The 21,171-nt window shown below is 34.5% G+C and overlaps 1 protein-coding gene across 1 annotated transcript in view; it reads left to right on the top strand.

The window, feature by feature from the left end:
* Positions 1-13,724, top strand: part of TMEM123 (transmembrane protein 123) — a 72,590-nt gene extending 58,866 nt beyond the window's left edge. The window contains exons 2-4 of the mRNA XM_051986880.1: positions 4,153-4,455; positions 7,199-7,349; positions 11,165-13,724. Of these exons, the coding sequence (XP_051842840.1) occupies positions 4,153-4,455; positions 7,199-7,349; positions 11,165-11,189 (479 nt within the window). The 3' untranslated portion in view covers positions 11,190-13,724. The remainder of the gene's footprint in view (positions 1-4,152; positions 4,456-7,198; positions 7,350-11,164) is intronic.
* Positions 13,725-21,171: the final 7,447 nt, after the last annotated feature.

Raw genomic sequence — 21,171 nt, 5'->3', positions numbered from 1 at the left:
ATAATATATCAGATAATAATGACCTGGCATTAAAAGGAATTAGGATAGGTCTCTGGTAAAAAGTGGGATTTTATACTATTGAGCAGAGAAATGCAAATTAAGACAACTCTGAGATACCACTATACCCCTCTCAGATTGGCTGAGGTGACAGGAAAAGATAATAAATGTTGGAGGGGATGTGGGAAGACTGGGACAATGATAAATGTATCATTGGTGGAGTTGTGAACTGATCCAGCCATTCTGGAGAGTAATCTGAACCTATGCTCAAAAAGTTATCAAACTGTGCATGCCCTTTGATCCAGCAGTGTTTCTACCGGGCTTATACCCCAAAGAGATACTAAAGAAGGGAAAGGGACCCACATGTGCAAAAATGTTTTTGTAGTGGTGAGAAACTGGAAACTGAGTGGATGCCCATCAGTGGGAGAATAGCTGAATAAGTTATAGTATATGAATGTTATGGAATATTATTGTTCTATAAAAAATGATCAGCAGGATGATTTTAGAGAGATGTGGAGAAACTTACATGAATTGATGCTAAGTGAAGTGAGAAGAATCAGAACATTATGTTATACACAGCAGTAGCAAGATTATACAATGATCAATTCTGATGGGCATGGCTCTTTTCAATAATAAGATGATTTGGGCCAGTTCCAATGATCTTGTGATGAAGAGAGTCATCTGCACCCAGAGAGAGAATTGGGGGAACTGAGGGTGGATCACAACATAACATTCTCACTCTTTCTGTTGTAGTTTGCTTAAATTTTATTTTCTTTCTCTCTCTTTTTTTTTTTTTGATCTGATTTTTCTTGTGCAGCAAGATAATTATATAAATATGTATGTCTATTTTGGATTTAACACATATTTTTACCATGTTTAACATACGTTGAATCCTATGCCATCTAGGTGAAAGGGGCGGAGGGGATTGGAACACAATGTTTTTCAAGGATCAGTGTTGAAAAAATTGTCCTTGCATATGTTTTGAAAATAAAAAATTTCAATTAAAAAAAAAAGGAAAAAAAAGTGGGATTTTATCTTTGACTTTAAGGAAGCCAGATGGTAGAGATGAGGAGGAAGGACATTCCAGACATGGGGGAAAGCCAATGAAAATGAATAACAGGATATAGATTGTCTTGTGCAAGAAACATCAACAAGGCCAGAATCACTAGGTCATAGAAGAGGAGGGTAAAGTTGTAAGCATGGAGAGGTAAGAGGAAATTATGATTGTTATGATGGGCTTTAAAAGCCAAACCAATGATTTTATATTTAATCTGAAGGCAATAGGCCGCCATTGGAATTCATTGGAGTGCTGGGGATGAAGGTTAACATAGTTAGATTTGTGCCTTAAGAATATTAATTTGGCTCCTAAGCAGAGGATGGCTGGAAGGAGACTTCAGATAAAGAGGCCAACCAGAAAGCTATTTCAATAATTTAGGTTTGAAATTATGAGGGCCTGGCCTAGAATGGTAGCAGTCTCAAAGAAGAGAAGGGACTATGTACAAAAGATAGTTTGAAGGTAGAATAGACTGGAAATGATTAGCAAATAGAATAGTAAGTTATTGGAAGGAGCAGGGTAAAAGAGAATGAGTAATCAAGGATAATAGTGCCCTGAACAGTAATAAAGAAGTTAGGAAAGGGGAAGGGTTTAACCGGGGGAAAGATAATGAGTTCAGTTTTGGACATATTGATTAATAAAATAAAGAAAAAGAAAATCATTGAGCTGGGAATGTAACTTAAAAAGCTCCAATTAAATACCAAATTAGAAATTCTGAAAATCGAAGGAGAGATTAATAAAATTGAAAGTAAGGAAACTATTGAACTAGTAAACAAAAAAGAGTAGGTTTTATTAAAAAAAAATAGATAAAACTTTGGTTAATTTGGTTAAAAAAGGAAAAGGGTGAACTTACTACCAATGAATATGAAATTAAACAATAATTAGGAGCTATTTTGCCCAGACTTAAGCCTATAAGTCTGATAATCTAAGTGAAATGGATGACTATATATTCAAAAATATAGTTTGCCCAGATTAACAGATGAGGAAATAAATTACTCAAATAGTTCCATTTTAGAAAAGGAAATTGAACAAACCATTAATGAACTCCCCAAGAAAAAACTCCAAGGTCAGATGGATTTAGAAATATCTAAAATATAATTAATTCCAATACTATATAAACTGTTCAGAAAAATACGGGAAGGAATCCTATCAAATTCATTTTATGACACAGATATGATGCTGATACTTAAACCAGGAAAGACTGAAAGAAAATTATAGAACAATTTCCCTAATGAATATTAATGCAAAAAGCTTAAATAAAATATTAGCAAAGAGATTACAGCAATACCAAGTGGGATTTATAACAGGAATGCAGGGCTGCTTCAGTATCAGGAAAACTATCAACGTAAGTGACCATATTAATAACTAAACTAACAGAAATCACTGGAAACCTGGAAAGAAGAGACTAGTAAGGAGAAAGTTATTTAAAATATCAAATCTTGCAAAAATGTCAAGAAGGATAAAGATCAATTTGATCATCAAAGGCCTTTGGAGAGAATAATTTCATTTGAATAAAGGGGATGGGAGCCAGACTACACAGAGTTGAGAAAGTGGAAGCACTGATTATCCCAAGGAGTTTACCCCTTTAGGGTAGATATCTAGATAGAAGATATCTAGGATGATAACTTATTAGGGATAAACAGATCAAGTGAAGGTTTTTTGAAGATGGGGACGACATAGATTTGTTTGTAGTCAATAAGGAAACAGTCAGTGTTCAGGGAGAGATTGAAGATTAGTGGGAGAGTAGAGGGTGGATGATAGAAGGGGCAATTTGCTGAAAAAATCCTAGAAGGAATGGGATCACACAATTGTAGAAAGGTTGTCTTGGCAGTTTTACTGCTTCTTGTGTAAGGCAAGAGTAAAGGAAGACAGTAGAAGAAGAAAGGAAACAATTTATGCAGTTAAGCACTTTACAAACTTTGATTGTATCAACAACCCTGAGAGGTAGATGTTCTGATTATCTTAATTTTATAGTTGTGATAACTGAGCCAGACAAGTTGATTTCCTAGGACAACACCTAGTAAGTATCTTGAGGCTGGATTTTAACTCAGCTCCTCCTAATTCTGGGCCTTACAAGTTCACATAACTTTTTTAAAATTCATTTTTGTTTTTATCCTGAACTTAACAATGAAATAGAATGGACATTTGCACATATAAGGAAAAAGAACAACAAAAAGTTTGCACATTAAATTAAACTCCATTTCTTTTATGGACAATTTGCTCTTCATTTTAAATATAGGGCGGAACTAACCTCTAGCTTTCTGTCAAGCTTTTTTCCTCTTTTATTTTTTTTTTAAAGATGAAAAGCTACATACTAACTGTAGGTGGAAGTGGTTTTATATCTAGTTTTTATTGTTCAAAGAAGCCTTTACCACCTCCTTTGCTGATGCACTTTGATAAGTATTCCACAGTCAATAAGAATAGGTAACATCATACAGCATTTACTATGTGGTAGGCCCTGCATTAAGCATTTTGTTATCTCATTAGTATTTCATTTAATCCTCAAAACAACTCTTGGAGGTAGGGGCTATCATTATCCCCATTTTACAGATAATGAAACTGAGGCAAACAGGGTTAAGTGACTTGTCCTGGGTTACACAACTAGTAAGCATCTGAGGCTGGATTTGAACTCAAGGTTTCCTGATGTTTTATACACTGAACCATCTAGCTTTCTCTTTAGAGATATGAATCTGCTTCACTTTGCTTATTCTCTCTTAAACTTAGTTTCAGTAAATGGTGAATAATAGCGATAATAAGATATATGTTGCTTATTTCCAAAAGTGCTTTTATGATGCATGTTTTCATTTGATTTTCATACTTCTGAGAGCTGTGTGGTACAAAATATTAACATTTTACAGCTGAGAAAGAGAAGAGTAAGGTTTAGAGAGGTTGTGAGTGATCCAAAGTTAGGAGCCAGGACTAGACCCTCCGCTTTCTGATTTTATAGACTGGTGTAGTTCATATTATTGAATGCCCCTTTCTCAATTATGCAAATTATAACTTTCATCTAGTAGGAAAATGATGGAATTTTCAAATGAAATGAGCACTCATTTTCCTAACTCCTCCTTAATGACTTTTTTTTTGTTTCTTATCAATAAAAGGCACCAACCAGACTGAAAATGTAAATACTGCCAATGACACGATGGTGCCCTCAAATCTGACCTCTTCTACCCTCAAACCTGTGACCACGCCACCTTCTGCCAACACGTCGGCCCCTGCCAACAAAACGACTGAAGCCCCTCAGGTAACAACCAGGTCGTCCACCCCGGTGACGAACAGCACCCCGACACCTCCGACAACAACAAGGAGTGCCCCTCCGACCACAACAGCCCACAGTGCCTCAAAGTCGTCAGCTTCTACCACCAGCAATGGTACAGTGACAACCACTGCTGCACTGACCACAGGTACGACTGCACAGTCTGGCCTGCCCAGGACAGAAGGGCCCAGGCTGGGGACGCTAGGTCAGTTGGACTCATGGGTTCAGAATTGCAGCAGGGCTCAAAGCTCTCTGAGGGGAAATGGAAGATTCAGATTAGAAAAACAGAGTGAGGTAAAGTGGAGAAGCTTCAAGTCCTGAGTGGCCGCGACACATCCCACCTTGGGCAAGAGTTTTGTTTTTTGCCATTTTCAGTCATTTCTGATTCTTGATGGGTCTTCATGAGGGAGACTGTATTTGTGCACGCCTTATCATCCACCAATTTCCTTATATAGATGAGGAAAGAGAAGCTCATCAGGTGACATTTTTCCACAATTTATTCAATAAGATTCACAGCATAAATGAGAATATCGCAGATTTCAGGTTGGTAGGGTCTCTCATTAGAGATTTTTTCAGCAAAAATGTTGGAGTAGTTTCCCATTTTTTTCCCCTGCAGCTCATTTTGCAGATGAGAAAACTGAGGCAAACAAGATTAAAATAACTGGCTTACCAAGGATCACACTAGCAACTAGCTAGTGTTAAAGGCCTGGCACTTTATCCACTGAACTACGGGCAAGCTAGAGAAAACTAATGTCAAAAAAAAAAAAAGAACAAAAATCAAATCCTAACCTTAAGCAATTGCTTCGTTTTAGTTTGCTTCTGCATCAAAATAATGTATACCAGACATTTTTTTTTATTAAGGCTTTTTATTTTTATCCATATACATGGATAATTTTCAGCATTTACCCTTGCATAATCTTGTGTTTCAAATTTTTTCCCTCCTTTCTCCCCCACCCTCTCCCTTAAATGCAAGTAATGCAAAATATTATGTTAAACATGTGCAGTTCTTTTATACATATTTCCACAATTATTGTGCTACACAAATATTAGCTCAAAAAGGGAAAAAATGAGAAAGAAAACAAAATGCAAACAAAAATACTATGTTGTGGTTCCTATTCATTTTCCACAGTCCTCTCTCTGGGTGCAAATGGTTCTGTTTATCATAAGATCATTGGAACTTTATACCAGACATTCTTAAGGTGCCCTAAATTCCTGCTCTTATTTGAGGTTGTGTGGAATAATGGAAACTGTTTTTGACTTGGAGCCTAGAATACCTGGGTCCAAATCTTGACTTTCCTACTTACTAGCTATATGAGTGATTTTATACTACTGACATCTCTGGGTTTCAAAATTTCTTCATTTTTAAGATGAAGGGTTTGGATTTGATAATCCCAGGACACCACCTGCCTGGAATCTGTGATATTCTCATTTATGCTGTGAATCTTAGTGAATAATACTTTGTTTATAGAAATACATCACCTTATGAGCTTCCTCATCTATATAAGAAAAGTGGTGGATGATAAGGCATGCACAAATACAATCACCCTCATGAAATTGGGTCTTTTTTGTTTTTGTTTTTTAAAGCAACTTTACAAACTTTAAAGCATGTTATGAAATTCAGTTAATTCTGATGTCACAGTTGCTATCAAATGCCAAAATTAGGATAAAGTTTCCAAATTTTACACATAAAAAATCCCATTTTTAATGAAAACCAGTAGAATTTAGAGGTCCATATTCAGTAAGCAGCAGATGCTGCTGTGTAATGGAAAGAATTTTGTATTTAGAGTCATGGAATGTGAGTTCAAATTCTGACTGCTTTTGGCTACTCAAGTGACTTTTTCACTGAATCCCTCATAAGCCTCTTTTTCCTTCTTTGTAAAATGAAGGGCTTGGACTAGAACAGGGATGTCAAATTCAACCTAAAACAGGGACTACTAAATCTTATGGAAAGCTCCCTGAGAAAAACCACAGATTAACATTAACTATATTTTTATTTTTGTATTTTGTTAAATATTTCTTAATTACATTTTAATCTGATTCAGACTGTACTCTATAGTGTTATTATGTTCCTTGTGTGGGACGCTTCTGGACTGATTCCCGAAGGTTTGTCCAGCTCCAAATCCTGAGATGCTTAGTTTGTTCTGATTCTTTAAATGATTACTTTTCTGCTTAGAGCAATTGAAATATATTTAGTCTTAAGTTCATGAGAGGAGTAGAAGATGTATTTTTGAGGCAGCTGGGTGGCAGAGTGGACAGAGCTCCTGGCCTTAAGCCAAGAAAACTTAAATTCAGATCCAGATTGGTACCCATAATAGTTATATAATCCAAGGCAAATGACTTAACTTTTCTTCCTCTGGTTCTTCATCTTTAGAATGGGGATAATAATAGTACCTAATTCCCAGGGTTTCTTGTAAGAATCAAATAAAATAATAACTATAAAGCACCTAAGAACAGTACCTGGCATATAATAAGCACTATGCAAGCTGTTATTATTATTGTTGAGTACATATAAATTATTAAATAGAAAATCAAATCACCTGCCTTCTAATTCTTAGTAGAATATGAGACTTTCAAGAATGACCCCAAGATACAAGATTATCTAGCACCTGAAACAAAATAGCACTTTTTCCTGAAGGTCTGCTTAAAATTAGAGTTCTTAGAGATGTCAGTTAAGTGTAGGGTATATATAGATAAAGGTAAAAGAAACAAGAATAGGACAAGAGGTAGACAATCATTGTGAGCCACAAGAGCAAGGAAGCATTTCTGTCACTCATATTATCCCAACACTATGATACCAGATTTTCTTGCACTGAGATTCAGAAGGATTTTTGGCTAATGTGATATTTAAAAACCAAATGCTAAACCTCATTTTTTTCTCCATTTTGTTTTAGCCACAGCCAACATCAATGCCCAGATAAGTAAAGGATCAAAATTTGACATTGGCAGCTTTGTTGGTGGCATCGTATTAACTCTAGGAGTTTTATCTATCCTCTACATTGGATGCAAAACGTATTATTCAAGAGGCATTCGATACAGAACCATGTAAGTTTGAACATATTAGGACGTTGTATCTTTTCCTGTCTTTTTTTAAACTTCTTTTTTAAGGCTAAAGGCTGAAGTCTGTCTAATAATGGTCCAAAATAGAGGAAAAACCATGAGCAAAATTATATCTATAAATTCCACAGGTGGTAGAGTCACTTCAGCAGAGGTATAGATAATACTTCAATTTAATTGAGCCTGCCCAATTTAACAGGGTCATAATATAGTGAGTGATATATGTGTGGAAAAGTCTCTCACTAATATCTTTCAGTATAAACATGTGATCCTTCTCACAGAATAAGTCTTAAGTTGGCTCAGTCATTCCAACCTGCCCTTACATGAGCAATTCTGAGTTCCCAACAGTGGGCCAAATACCACATAGTTACAAACACTCTTTCAAGGACCTATGGATAAACCTGTTGAAGGAAAACATACTCTCTTTATTCAGTAATTTAACTCTTGAGCCTCCATTCAATGAAGTCTTTGTCAACACAGCCATTCGTACACAAGATATGATAGTTACACAAGCAATCATTTACAATAATGGCACTTTTAGATATTAAACATAATCATAATTTTAAATATGTAATTAGTTTTTACAAATTAAAATATCTTTCCTTAAAGGCAAGATATAATTAATAATATTTAAGTACTAATGTTAAATAAAGTCAGGGCTTTAATAATAATTTTTTTAAAATTGCAGTATACATATCTAAATTTGGATCATTCTTTTACCAATATACTCAGTGTCTGGGTTGAAGAGTGGGTGTACTTGCACAGGAACCTGGCAGAGAAGCACATGAGATGGGAAAATCTATGTGCTTAAAGTAATTCATAACTTTGGGTCAGCAGGTTTTGACATCTTTGAATCATTTGGGAACATCAGTCAGTCACTAATTATTTATTAAGTCCCTACTATGTACCATATACACTGCCAAGCTATAACTATAAGAAACTGCTTCTCTGTTCATTGTTTAGGCCCACCATTCTTGAAGCTCTCAATTTATCATCCATGTTAAAAGAATTACTTCTTAATATTAATGCCAGTTTTGTTTAAGAAACTGAAAAGTTCATAGAACCCATGATCTTTGGTTATATAAACCAGTCTAGTGCTCTCTTGCCAAATCAGAACTTCACCTACAGCATTATACACAAATTGACTCTTTAAACCAAGCAGACAAACCAGCCAACTTAATGCTATCAAAGGCTTTGCAAAGTGCCCCGTTTGCTTTGCCTTCTTCAGCCAAAGGTAGCAGAAGAGACCAATGGGAATCCACCTTGTTATTAAAGCTTCAATTTGTTCTAACCTTTGGGACACCCTGTACTTTCCTCATGAAATTCCCATAAATTCCCATGAAACTAAAATGACATTATTTAGAGTGTCTTGCATATGCTTTAAAGCACTAAATAAATGTCAACCTTTCCTGTTATTACCCAAGGTTACTTAACTACATACCAGTTTTCAAGTTCAGATTGATTTCAGTTTGAACAAGAATAATATTTGTTCCTTAAATAAATAACATAGAACATGTTTACACTTAAGCATAAATTGTAAATATAAGTTTAATCAGTTATCTGTTCTTTCCTATTTGAACATTCATTGTCTTTTGGTCAGTAATCACACATTAAAATCTCTAAATTTTTACATCAGTATTCTACTTCCATAAATTTATATGAGGATTAAAGGATTTATAGTTTTATGCTTTCCATTATCAAAGATACAAACTAAATTTTAAAGTATTAAATGTTACCAAATAGTTTATATACATATAGACACATGTTTCTGTATGCTATTTATAATTTATCAGACTAATAAATGTGTATAATTTTCTAATTCTTAAATAGATAATATTAGAGTTCTTAAGATTAAGAAACACAAATATTCAAAAAGTTAATTGAATTGGAAGTGCCATGGCATGTTCTTTAATTTTCTGTAGCAGGAGAGGTTCATAACCTAAAGTCCATGAACTTGTTTTTTTAAAAAAGATTTTAACTATTTCTGTATAATTTTGTGTTTTATTGTAGTCCTATTTTATTTTATTCATTTAAAAACATTTTAAAAACAAGTTCATAAGCTTTCCCAGAATACCAAGTCCACAACACTAAGGCTAAGGACTTTCTGATGTATTATCATATGGTGTATATATATATAGATACATAATTATTTATATATATGTAATATTATATGCGATCTCAGTGCACTTGTCCAAATTTGTACTTAATTTAATAAAAATACCAACTATAGGTTATATTTATTTTATTATTTTACATGATATACATATAAACATATATTTGTAGCTTTTTCTTTATCAAACTAAGTACAAACTTAGACAAATGCATATGTGTGTATGTTTGCTTGTTCAATTCAGATTCAAGAAAATGTTTGCTGTAACCCAAACCTAATCCATCCAAAAATACTTTTGAATATTGAATATTTTTAAAATATGCCCAGAATTTTTGTGGTCTCCTTCTCAAATCTCACCCACAAACCTAAAAGCCATGATTTGATTATATTTGTCATATTTAAATTCCACTCATTTTTGTAAGATAAAATTTGTAAAGTAACTGGTGTAGTAATTTAGTCCCAACTCTGCTTTTCTTCTTGAAACCATTTTCAGTGGAATATATAAAATTTTAACTTTTAAAGAAATGATCTTTCTTCACAACTGTCTTGATTGCCCTCACAGTAATGAATCTCTGCTGACACCCCTTGTTCTAAAAAGGAAGCTTGGTTTTCATAGTCAATATTTAGTGAAATAAAATCCAGAAAGAAAAAAGGAATTTTATTTGTTCTACTAAATTCTAACTATAAAGTCAATTTGGGCTTAGAATCAGATCTGGCCTCAAAACGCTATAACCCTTGGCAATTCACTTAACTTCTGCTTGCCTCAGTTTTCTTATCTGTAAAGTGGGGACAATGATAGGACCAACCACCTCCCAGGGAACTACAAGTTAGAATTAGAGATTTTTAAACTTTTGGAGTTATATTGAAACATGGACAATTGTATCCATATAGGTACTCCTTATAGCAGTGGAGATTTCTTCCCATCTATGCTAGTGTAGACTTTTCTAATGAGTTTTTCTCAACCAAAGCAAAATCATATGGCATCTGCACAATGATAAATCTCTCTCAACTTAGTAAGGTGACCCTTGGGTTACATACAGTCTGGCACCAGAGCTAAGTACCTGGAGCCCTTCTAACTTGATAGGGTTAGAACTATTGTAATCTCTAAGAACTCAGAACCATATCTACCTTCATGAGGAGGCATCCAAGAAAGACTATAGACCCAGTTCTTTGAATTAAATGTAAAATATGAAAATTCTGACTAACATTTTTAGCTGCCTGTTTCTTATATTCAAGGATACCTTTCTATTAAAATAAAATGAAGCAGAGCAATGGAAATGAATCTAGGACTTAAAAACTATTCTGCATGGCAACTTTCCAAATGCACGTGAATAGTTGGGTATTCTTAGTACCACTACAAAACAGAGTATTAAATGTAACCAAATAGTTTATATTGATATAGATCCATGTTTCTATATGCTATTTATAATTTATGAGAATTATAAATATGTGCAATTTTCCAATTCTTAAAGCAAAAATGTTAGGGTTTTTAAGATTGAGAATCACAAATACTTAAAGTTAATTGAATTGAAAGTGCCATGGCCTGTTCTTTAATTTTTTGTAGCAAGAGCTAGGTTCATGGACCTTAGGGTCCATGAACTTGGTTTTTTTTTTTTAAGAACAATTTTGTTAACTATTTCTGTATAATTTTCATATTTCAATATGAAATTTTCAATATTTCTTGTTGTTACAGTGATGAACATGATGCTATCATTTAAAGAAAATCATCCAAGAACCAAAGCAGAGGAAGAAAACGATTCGACCCTCATCATTAATTTCAGAAAATCTTTCCCTCTTGAAAAGCATAAAAACCGACCCTACCTACCAAGTAAAATATATTCTATGAATGTGTAAAACTTCTCCATGGTCACTAAAGGTAAAAAAGGGTTGTTGCATTTGTTTTCATGTTATTTGTTTTTTAACGACAAGGCTTGACAGTTTCAAGATCACAAATTAACACAAAGCTTGTATCCTCTTCCCACAAATACATTTAAAAACAAATGAGTTTTGACACGGTGAAAGCCATTTGTGGTGCTGTGAAATTGACTCCATAGAGTCAGCAATTGGAAGGCATCCACATGGAAAGGCAGGGATATCATCTGGGCATCCGTCCACAGGGGATGGGGGAGGGACCACTGATGCCTTGGCTGATCATGACTCTCACTCTTTGGAAGTGCCCTTACTTCATGAGCACATAATTTCCAGCAGCGGGTATACCCCCAAAATATAGAAACCTTCCAGTTTGTCAATGGTATAGATGCAACAGAAACTACTCTACCAGCTAGCAAAGATTGGGGGTGCTGAATTAGAATCAGTCTTAAAATGTGGCCCTTGTTTCTTCAGACAGTACACACGCTATTCAGTGCAGTTTTTAAAAAAATTCTTCTCTAACTTCCCCTCATCTCAAAACCCCAAACTTTCAGAATTTTTGCTTTAGAGAGTTTTACCTGAGCTGTGTTCCATTAGGGATACCAGTTGGAGAGTTTGGATTTTTATGTTTTAATTACTTCATTTGGGCTTTTAATCATAGTTGAGAGGCTATCTTATTTTTACTTTTCCTTGCCTTGGTTTTGGTGAATTATGTTTTATATGCTGTAATTATGGACTAGTTGTTAGGAACAAACAAATCGGATTGACATGACAGGAAAGAGCTTACACTGTGGGGTTTTTTTTTTTTAAATACTGTGAAAATACAGACTGCCACTGGAAATTTCTTCTGATATTATCAGCTACATTCAGAAATGTCTAAGGAAGTCTCTCCCACCCTCATTTAAAACAAACAACAACTCTTTTTGTGATTCTTGGCCTCTTTTAGGGCAATGTATATAGTAGGGATACTATACTAATGAAAGCACAGTGCATTCCTGGGACACTTGTATTGCAAAAGTATTTTCTGGCATAATTAGGAGTAAGTGCCCAGAGCTACTCTGTTTGACCCAGTGTGTAGCCCAGCTTGTGAATCTCAGGGCAAGTCAAGATTGGGGTGGGGTATCTAGTCACGATGAAAAAGAATTCCTAACAAGCAACCAAAGTAAACCACTGAAAAATCCGTATTATCTAGGATGCGATGAAGACTTCCTTAGGTACACCTGGAATTAACCATTCACAGGAACATAAGGAATATTTTTCTAACTCGTTCTTATTTGCAGCAAATCCTAGCTATCAAATGGACATTAAATTACTATGCCTTCTTACTGTACACAGTGGCCCAAGGGATGTGATTAATGTAGGGACTGGTAATCACTGATCCCAAAGATCAAGCTGTGTAGTTAAGAGTCCATCTGATGCTGCATTGGTTAAAAAAAAAATTTTTTTTTTGTATAGCACCACTTGTGCATACTTTGAGGAACAATATGGCCAGATAGCCAAACAGGAGCCTCTGGGTTATATGCTACTGACTTCTCCGACCCAGTGTAGGTCATTCAACCACTCACTCCTTTTGTTTCTTCTCTATAAAATAAGATGAGAGAATAGTAAAGCCTGCTTCTTCCCAGGTCTGATGCAGGAATGGGACTGTATTCTGTTAATGCCCATCCTGTGAGCCTGTTATTTGAAGTCTGCAGGAACTTGTGTAGAACAGGCCTCCTAAGTTTTTTAAAATACTTGTTTCGCACTTTGAAGATGGCAAGCTCCTGAAATTCTGAATATCAATATTTGCTTTGAAATGTTCTATTTTGTCTTGTGTTTTTACAGAACTTAGATAATGCTTTTCTCCTATTCTTTACATGGCAATATAATTCGTTAATATGAAAATGCCATTATTTACAAAAGCCAACTCTTGATTGTTTGTTCCCATTGCTCCTCCCTCCCAAATTAGAGGAACTAATACAGATAATGAGAAGTAATTTTTATTTGATTTTGGATTACATTCTGGGTTTTTTGGTTGTGTATTTATTTTCTTAATTATGTTGACTTAGGCATTTATTAAAATTAGCTTGCATTTGGCTGACTTGACAACAGATGAAGATAATCCAGGTGCACAATTGGATGATGGGCAAAAACTAGCCCAAGCTTTAAAATAGTCCATAGATAATATACACGGATGGTATAAGTCAAACATAGGTAATTGAGAGTTGGCAACATATTAAAGCAACTTTGTCTTTTCAGAAATATTTTTAAAGTAAATTCTTATTTCTTTTTTGTTTTTTCCTTTTCTTTTGTTATTAGTAACCAGCATTTGGGTATATTGTTGTTGTTGCTGAGGTCTATTTTTAGATAAGTAATAAAATGAAAATTTGCACTTCATCAACAAATGGTTCCAGTGTTTTGATTTATTTGATTTGATTTAAGCAGCAGAGCAATCAACAGAAAAGCCTGAAAAACAAGAGGCAGCTGTCAGGTGCTAAACAGACACTATAAAGTATTTTGACATGAAATCTAGTTTTTTTTTTTCTATGTGTGCAAAAGAGGGATAGCAAAGATCACCTCATAATTCAAAATTGTAAGTGCCTTCATAAACTGAATTTGCAAATGAAGCAAAACACAATAATTCACTCAGCAAACATTTATAGAGCACCTTCCTGTTAAAAATCACACTTAATATTCCTTGGGGAATTAAGCAGTAATGTAATAAAATAATTTATAGCCTGGGGTTTTTTTTAATGTGTTTTTTGGGGGGATTTGTTTTGTTTTATTTTGTTTTTAACAGTCTCTGCTCTGTGTTCTGTGACTAGATGTAGTTGTGTACTCCTGAGCTTAAAACATGCCTCACAGTACTGAGACAGCCTGCATAAAAGGATGCTGTCTTCTAAGTTTTTAGTCTAATAAAAATAATATTCCCAACCTTTTATAGAACTTTTGAAGAGTAAGCAGTCTAAATTTATTATAATTGCATTTTGGGGAAACATTTAGTCACCTATATGTTTTCCTCATTAAAACAAACTTCTTGAAGACAATGGTATAATTTTTTCTGTTCTTGTTTCACCCTGCAAGGTCAGTGTTTAATGTGCATTACATGACTAAAATAAGAAAATTAAATTTTTTAAAATCCATTTTTGTGATTTTAATTATGTAGTGAACTTCTTCCAAAGTAGTTTTATTTAATGATTCTGCATTTTATACTGTTTAGAATTGCTTGCATCATTAAGAGATTGACTTGTCCTTGTTCACACAGTATGGACCAGAGTCAAGACTTGAACACAAGTTTTCCAGACTCTTTAAATCCACTGTACAGTATTGCTCTTCCTTGAAAATGGTAAATGGTAAAGACACCAAGTTTTACTCAACTTTCTCACCCCCATTTTATGACCTTGCTGGGTGCTGTCAGTGCAGACTTATTTCACAGATCCCTTTCTAGCCCCCAGAGCAGTGATTTCAGTTTGAACCCCAACACTTACATTCCTCAAGAGGAAGCATACAAAGTACCTGCTTAGCCCCATGAAAGAAAGGGAAAGATAATGGAGAAGAGGAAAACAAGACAGCTTAGAGAAAGTTGGCTAGAGGGGAAAAGAGGTAAGAAACCTTTTTGGGGTCAGTCCTTTTTCACCCACATTTTGCAGTGGAAAGGAAAACAGACATTCCTAATACACTGGAAATGGAAGAAATAGGAGTTAAAGGGAAATCAGAGAGAATCAATGCAAATAAGAGAAAAACCAAAAGTCAAAGGGAGAAAGCCTAAGTATAAATGAGTTCATGAGTAGATAAATCATCAAAAAGAGTGGAAAAGACAAAAAGGAAAATTAGTTGAATGTGTTTTGACCTTAAATTTATTTTTAACTAATTTTCTTTTAACATTTTATTGTATTATAAAGGGAAATTAATCAAAAATTTTGTGGACTCCTCAGAAATCAAAAACATTGTTAGAAATTTTTTAATGGTTCAAAAGTGAAAACACTTAAAAGAATGGAAATTTGGGTCTGAAATCAGAGTTACCAATAAAGGATTAAAGACAAAGAACAAGAAGATTCTGGAATGGTGGTGTGGGGTAGGTCAGAAAATTCAATTCTCCAGATTTCCACTCCTCCCCCAAACAAGACAAAACTGTGCCTCAGGGCAAATACAAAGCAGTTAACAACAAATAGGAGTTGGGACAGTGGTCCTTCTGGGACTATCAGAGAAGATCTGAAGAAAGATGCCAGGAAGGAGTTTGGCTCCTGTGAGAAACACAGGCCATGGAGCTTCAATGAAGTAAGAAACTTTCAATCATTTCTTTTGAAAAACCAGAACTAAACAGAAAAATTTAATCTACAAAAACACAGGACTCAGGAGAAGCATAGAAAGGTAAATCTATATTATTCAAAGGTTAAAACTCTTTATATCCCTAGACGGGAAAACAGTGTAACTCTTGAGAACTGTGTCTGTCACTGGAGCTGACGGGGGGGCATCATATGGACTGAAGTTAGGGTTGTGAATGGTCTCTGATGTGATGACATCAAAGAAAAATTCATTAAGGGGTGGGAAAAGGTCTGTACTGAAAAAAGAAAAGGGGAGGTATAGTAGGGCAATTAGTTCATATGAAGAGACTCAAAATGATGAGGGGAGCCCCAAAACTCTCTCCTCTCTCTTGGACTTTGGGGGGGAAAGCTTGGGAAATTCCCTCAGAGAAGCTCTCCCCTAAGAGACCTGCCCCAGGGAATCAAGATAAAGTGGTTTCATTCTGTTATCTGGGTGGGACTAGTTGAGTCCAGTACTACTCCTACTTAGTCCAAGCTGGAGATTTTGACCTCTATTGAGTTGGAGATTAGTCCAGGGACACTCATTCAATTCCAAGATTCTCTATTCTAATTCCAGTTCAAATTGCTCCCAGCCCCCACCAAGAGCTGCCCATATAACAAGCTTCCTTCAGCTCAACTCCTTGCAGAGGACCTAATCATGCCAAAAAACCTCTCTTCTCCCCTTGGCAAGAACAAAATTTATTATGCTTCAGCTGAAGTTTAAAAAAAAAAAAAAAAGCGGTAGCAATTCTGATCTCAGATAAAGCAAAAGTAAAAATAGATCTTATTAAAAAAAGGAAGGGAAAGTACATCTTGATAAAGGGTACCATAAGTAATGAAGTAGTAATGATCCTAAATCTGTATGTATCAAGAGGTAAAGCAGGCAAATCCCTAGAGAGTATTTTAAGCCAGTTACAGGAAGAAATAGACAGCAAGACTATAATAGTGGGGGACTTCAACCTTCCCCTCTCAGAATCAGTCAAATCTAACCACAAAATAAACAAGAAAGAAACTAGGGAGATTAATAATAAACTAGAGATGATGGACCTCGTAAGAAAACCAAATAGGGACCTTTTTCTCAGCAGTACATGGCACCTTCACGAAAACTGACCATGTATTATGATATAGAAATCTCACAATCAAATGCAGAAAGACAGAAATAGTAAATGCTTCCTTTTCAGATCATGATGCAGTCAAAAATTATATTCAGTAAAGGGGCAGGGAAAGATAAGACTAAAAATCAATTGGAAATTAAATAATCTAATTCAAAAAAAAATGAGTGGTTCAAACAAATCACAGAAACAATCCATAATATCATCCAAGAGAATGACAATAATGAGACAACATACCAAAACCTGTGGGGTGCAATCAAAGCAGTTCTTAGGGGAAATTTTATATCTCTAAATAACTACATGAATAAAGAGATCAATAAATTGGGCATGCAACTAAAAAAGCTAGAAAAAGAACAAATTAGAAACCCCCAATTAAATACCAAATTAGAAATTCTGTAACTCAAAGGAGAGATTAATAAAATTGAAACTAAGAAAACTATTGAACCAATAAGTTAATTTTGTGAAAAAACACAAAATAGACAAACCTTTGGTTAATTTAAGTGTCAAAAACAAAAAGGGTGAACTTAACATCAATGACAGAAATTAAAGCAATAATTAGGAGCTATTTTGCCCAACTATATGGTATCAATTCTGATGATCTAATCAAAATGGATGAATATTTACAAAAATGTAAATTGCTCAGATTAACAGAAGAGGAAAATTACTTAAATAGTCCCATTTTAGAAAAAAAAAATTGAACAAGCTTATTTCTCTGAAACAAATAGGGAGCCCTCAGGTTAGCTGGGTTATAGAAGGTAACCTGCCCCAAAGACAGGAATTTTCATTTCCCAGACAATGTGGGGAGTTAGACATCTAAGGGTGGGAAGGTTGAAGGAATCTCTGTTGAGAAGAAATGGTAAGCCCAGCTGTGCTGCAGAGATGGCCCTGGGTGAGAAGGAACCCAGCACACCGCGAGTGCAGAAGCAGTGGGGCAGGGATGCTGTGGAAATTGACTGGGAAGTTTGTAGTTTGAGGTCCCAGGCCAGAGGGGAGAACTGAAGGAAAACCTGAGACCAGAGACCATTCCCTCATCACTCCAGGACTAGAGGTGATTACATAACAAGCACTTACTTAAAAAAAAAAAAAAAATGAGCAGGCAATTGACAAAGAACTCAACTATGAAATGTTACTGTGGAAATAGGGAAGACAGGAATTCATCTTCAGAGGAGGAAACTGAAGTAAAGAAAGCCTCTTCTACCCTAAGGAATAATATCAAAAGGTCACCTGCCCCAAAATACTTTATAAAAGAACTCACAAAAGACTTTAAAAATTAAATGATACTGAGGAAAAAATAAATAACAATCCAAGAAAAGCAAGATTATGAAAAGCCAACCAACTAGAAAAAGAGACCAGAGTCTTGAGAATATGATTCTTTGAAAATTAGAATTGAGCAGGGGGAGGCCAGCAGTCATAAGAGACCAAGAAATAATAAAAGAAAATATAAAGAATGAAAAAATCGAAGTGAGATATCTCATAAGAAAAATAACCTGATATGGAAAATAGATCAAGAAGAGAAAATGAGAATAATTGGACTACCTGAAAGCTATGATCAAAAATTTTAAAAAAGAATCTTGATAGAATAATATAAGAAATAATTAAAGAAAATTGTCCTAAAACGTTAGAACAAAAGGGGAAAGTACAAAGAGAAAAAAATCCACTGATCACCATCTGAAAGAGATTTGAGAAAAATCTACAGAAAAATCATTGCTAAATTTAAAAATCTCCAGATAGAGAAAATTAAACAAGAAAAAACAAAAACAATTCAAATATGCTGGAATTATACAATTAGAATCACACAAGACCTATCAGTGGCTACAATAAAAGACACAAGTCTTAGAATACTATATATCAAAGATCAAAAGAAGTAGAATTGTGACCAAAAAATTTTGTATCCAGCAAAGTTAATCATATCCTGTATGAGTAAAAATGGACATTCAACAAATTGCCACTTTTTCAGGATTTGGTTGGGAAAAAAAATACCTAATAGAAAAATACACAATTTCTCATATTAAATGTCAAAAATTAATTTCAAGGGACTTAATAAGAACAAATGGTTTATGCTTTTATATATGGAAATGTAAAATGTAAACCATCTCTAAAATTCTCATTAGTAATTGGGTAGCTCAAAAGAAAAGAGTAGAGGTAGCTAAATATAATGTGATTCTAAAAAGCAAAACCATGTAGGAAAAGATTAAAAACAATAATTATATAAACGAAGTTTTCTAGTTACATGAAAAAATGCTCTAAATAACTGTTGGTTAGAGAAATGGAAGTTAAGACAACTCTGAGGTACCATTTCACACCTCTCCTGTTGGCTAAAATGACAGGGAAAGAGGATAAACATGGGAGGGGATGTGGAAAAACTGGGACACTAATGTCTTGTTGGTGGAGTCATGAAATGATCCAATCCTTCTGGAGAGCAATCTGGAACTATGCTCAAAGAGCCTTAAAACTGTACATAGCCTTTCAGCTAGCAGTATCTCTACTGAGCCTGTATCCCAAAGAAAACATAAAGGAGGGAAATGTGCAAAAATGTTTGTAGCAGCCCTTTTTGTAGTGGCAAGGAACTAGAAATTGAGTATAGATGTCCACCAGTTAAAGAATGACTGAATATATTATGATATATGAATATTATGGAATATTATTGTTCTATAAGAAATGATCAGCAGGGGATGATTGCAGAGAGGCCTGGAGAGATTTACATGAACTGATGCTAAGTGAAGTGAGCACAAACAGATCATTATACACAACAATAGTAAGATTATAGGATGATCAATTCTGATGGATATAGCTCTTCTCAATAATGAGACGATTCAGGCCACTCTCAATAGATTTATAATGGAGAGAGCCATCTGTAAATGGGGGACTATGGGGACTGAATGTGGATCACAATGTAGTATTTTCTCCTTTTTTTTTTCATTTTTTTTCCTTTTGGTCTAATTGTTCTTGTGCAGCATATTTTTGGAAATATGTATAAAAGAATTGCACATATTTAACCTATATTGGATTACTTGCTTTCTAGGAGAGAAGGTGGGGAAAAGGGAGGGAGAGAAATTTGAAACAAAAGGTTTTGTAAGAGTGAATGCTGAAAACTATCCTTGCATGTATTTTAAAAATAAAAAGCTATTATTTTTAAAATGAAAAAAAAAATGAGGGGAAAGCAAGAACTGACACACAAAAATTTGATGGGGGAAGAGGGCTGGTAGTTCTGAAACCCTACTCATATGAGGGAGGAATGGATTAAAGAGGGAACAGTACATACATACTTACATATTTATATATATGTATATGTGTGTGTGTGTATACAGAGAGAATAGTGTAAAACTTCAAAATTTAAAAAGAAATGAATGGGGAAGGAATAGGATAAGGCAAGGAAGGGTATGTAAATTAACAGGAAGGGAGTAAGGTGTGTAGTTTAATGGAATGGGATGAAAATAAAGGGAAAAGATAAGGAAAGAGGATAAAGGAGGGAACCTTGGAGGGAGGAAGTTCAGTAATAGTAGGCAAGCTATTGGGTAGGAGTAAAGTAGAAGGGTCTTCAGGGATAAGAAACAAACTAATACAATAATAATCAGGAGTAGAATTTATTAAGAAAAAATGAAGGGATAGTAATCATTGATCTCACTCAAAAGACAAGAGGGAAATCAGATTATTTGTCAACCATGTTAATATTGTTTTAGTCTATTCAAAACATAGAATTGGACTATTGTTGTGGCATAGGAAATTAGTTAGTGGGTTTAGAAAAATATGGAAAGATTTAGACCTAAAGAAGATGTTATCTACCTTCAGAGAAACTTACCAAACAAGCATAGTATAACCTCCCATAGAAGTATATGAATGTGTCTACATATAAATGTGTATGATAATAGGTATCTATGTATATATATATATATGTATGTGTGTATGCAAATGTGTGTGAATGTATATATCTGTGCTTAACTGTAGCCTATTTGGAGGAAGTGGGGAGGATGAAAGGGGAAAAAAAGAATAAAGTAAAAAGTATTCAGCAAAGAACAAAAGAAAACCTACAAGAAAACAAAGAAAAGATGGACAGTTCTCAATAGAAAGTGTTTTATATATGCTTTCTTGAAATGGAAATTTATTGTTACATATTTTGAATCCTCTCATGTTCTGCTGTGCACATGGTAAATTTTTTTCCTATCTTTTATTTAAGTTTTTAATTTTTTTTAACTGAAGGACTCACTCTCCCCCCAAAAAATGAAATGAAAAAAAGTATAAAGAGGAAATAAACATTAGGGGAAAAAAAAGATGAAGAACAAGATACAGAAAATAGATCTCACAATGGAGGCTCTTCAATAATAAATTGTGAAGCAATCTGTGAGCATTTTTAAGTGCCTAGTGTGTGCTAGGCAATAGGAATACAAATAGAGAAAAATGAAAATCTCTATCCTCAGGAATGCTGTAAAAGCTATTAT

Source organism: Antechinus flavipes, chromosome 3 (genome assembly GCF_016432865.1).
Source record: "Antechinus flavipes isolate AdamAnt ecotype Samford, QLD, Australia chromosome 3, AdamAnt_v2, whole genome shotgun sequence".
NCBI lineage: Eukaryota > Metazoa > Chordata > Mammalia > Dasyuromorphia > Dasyuridae > Antechinus > Antechinus flavipes.
Note: the sequence above shows the minus strand (reverse complement) of the source record. Positions and strands in the feature narration are given on the sequence as shown.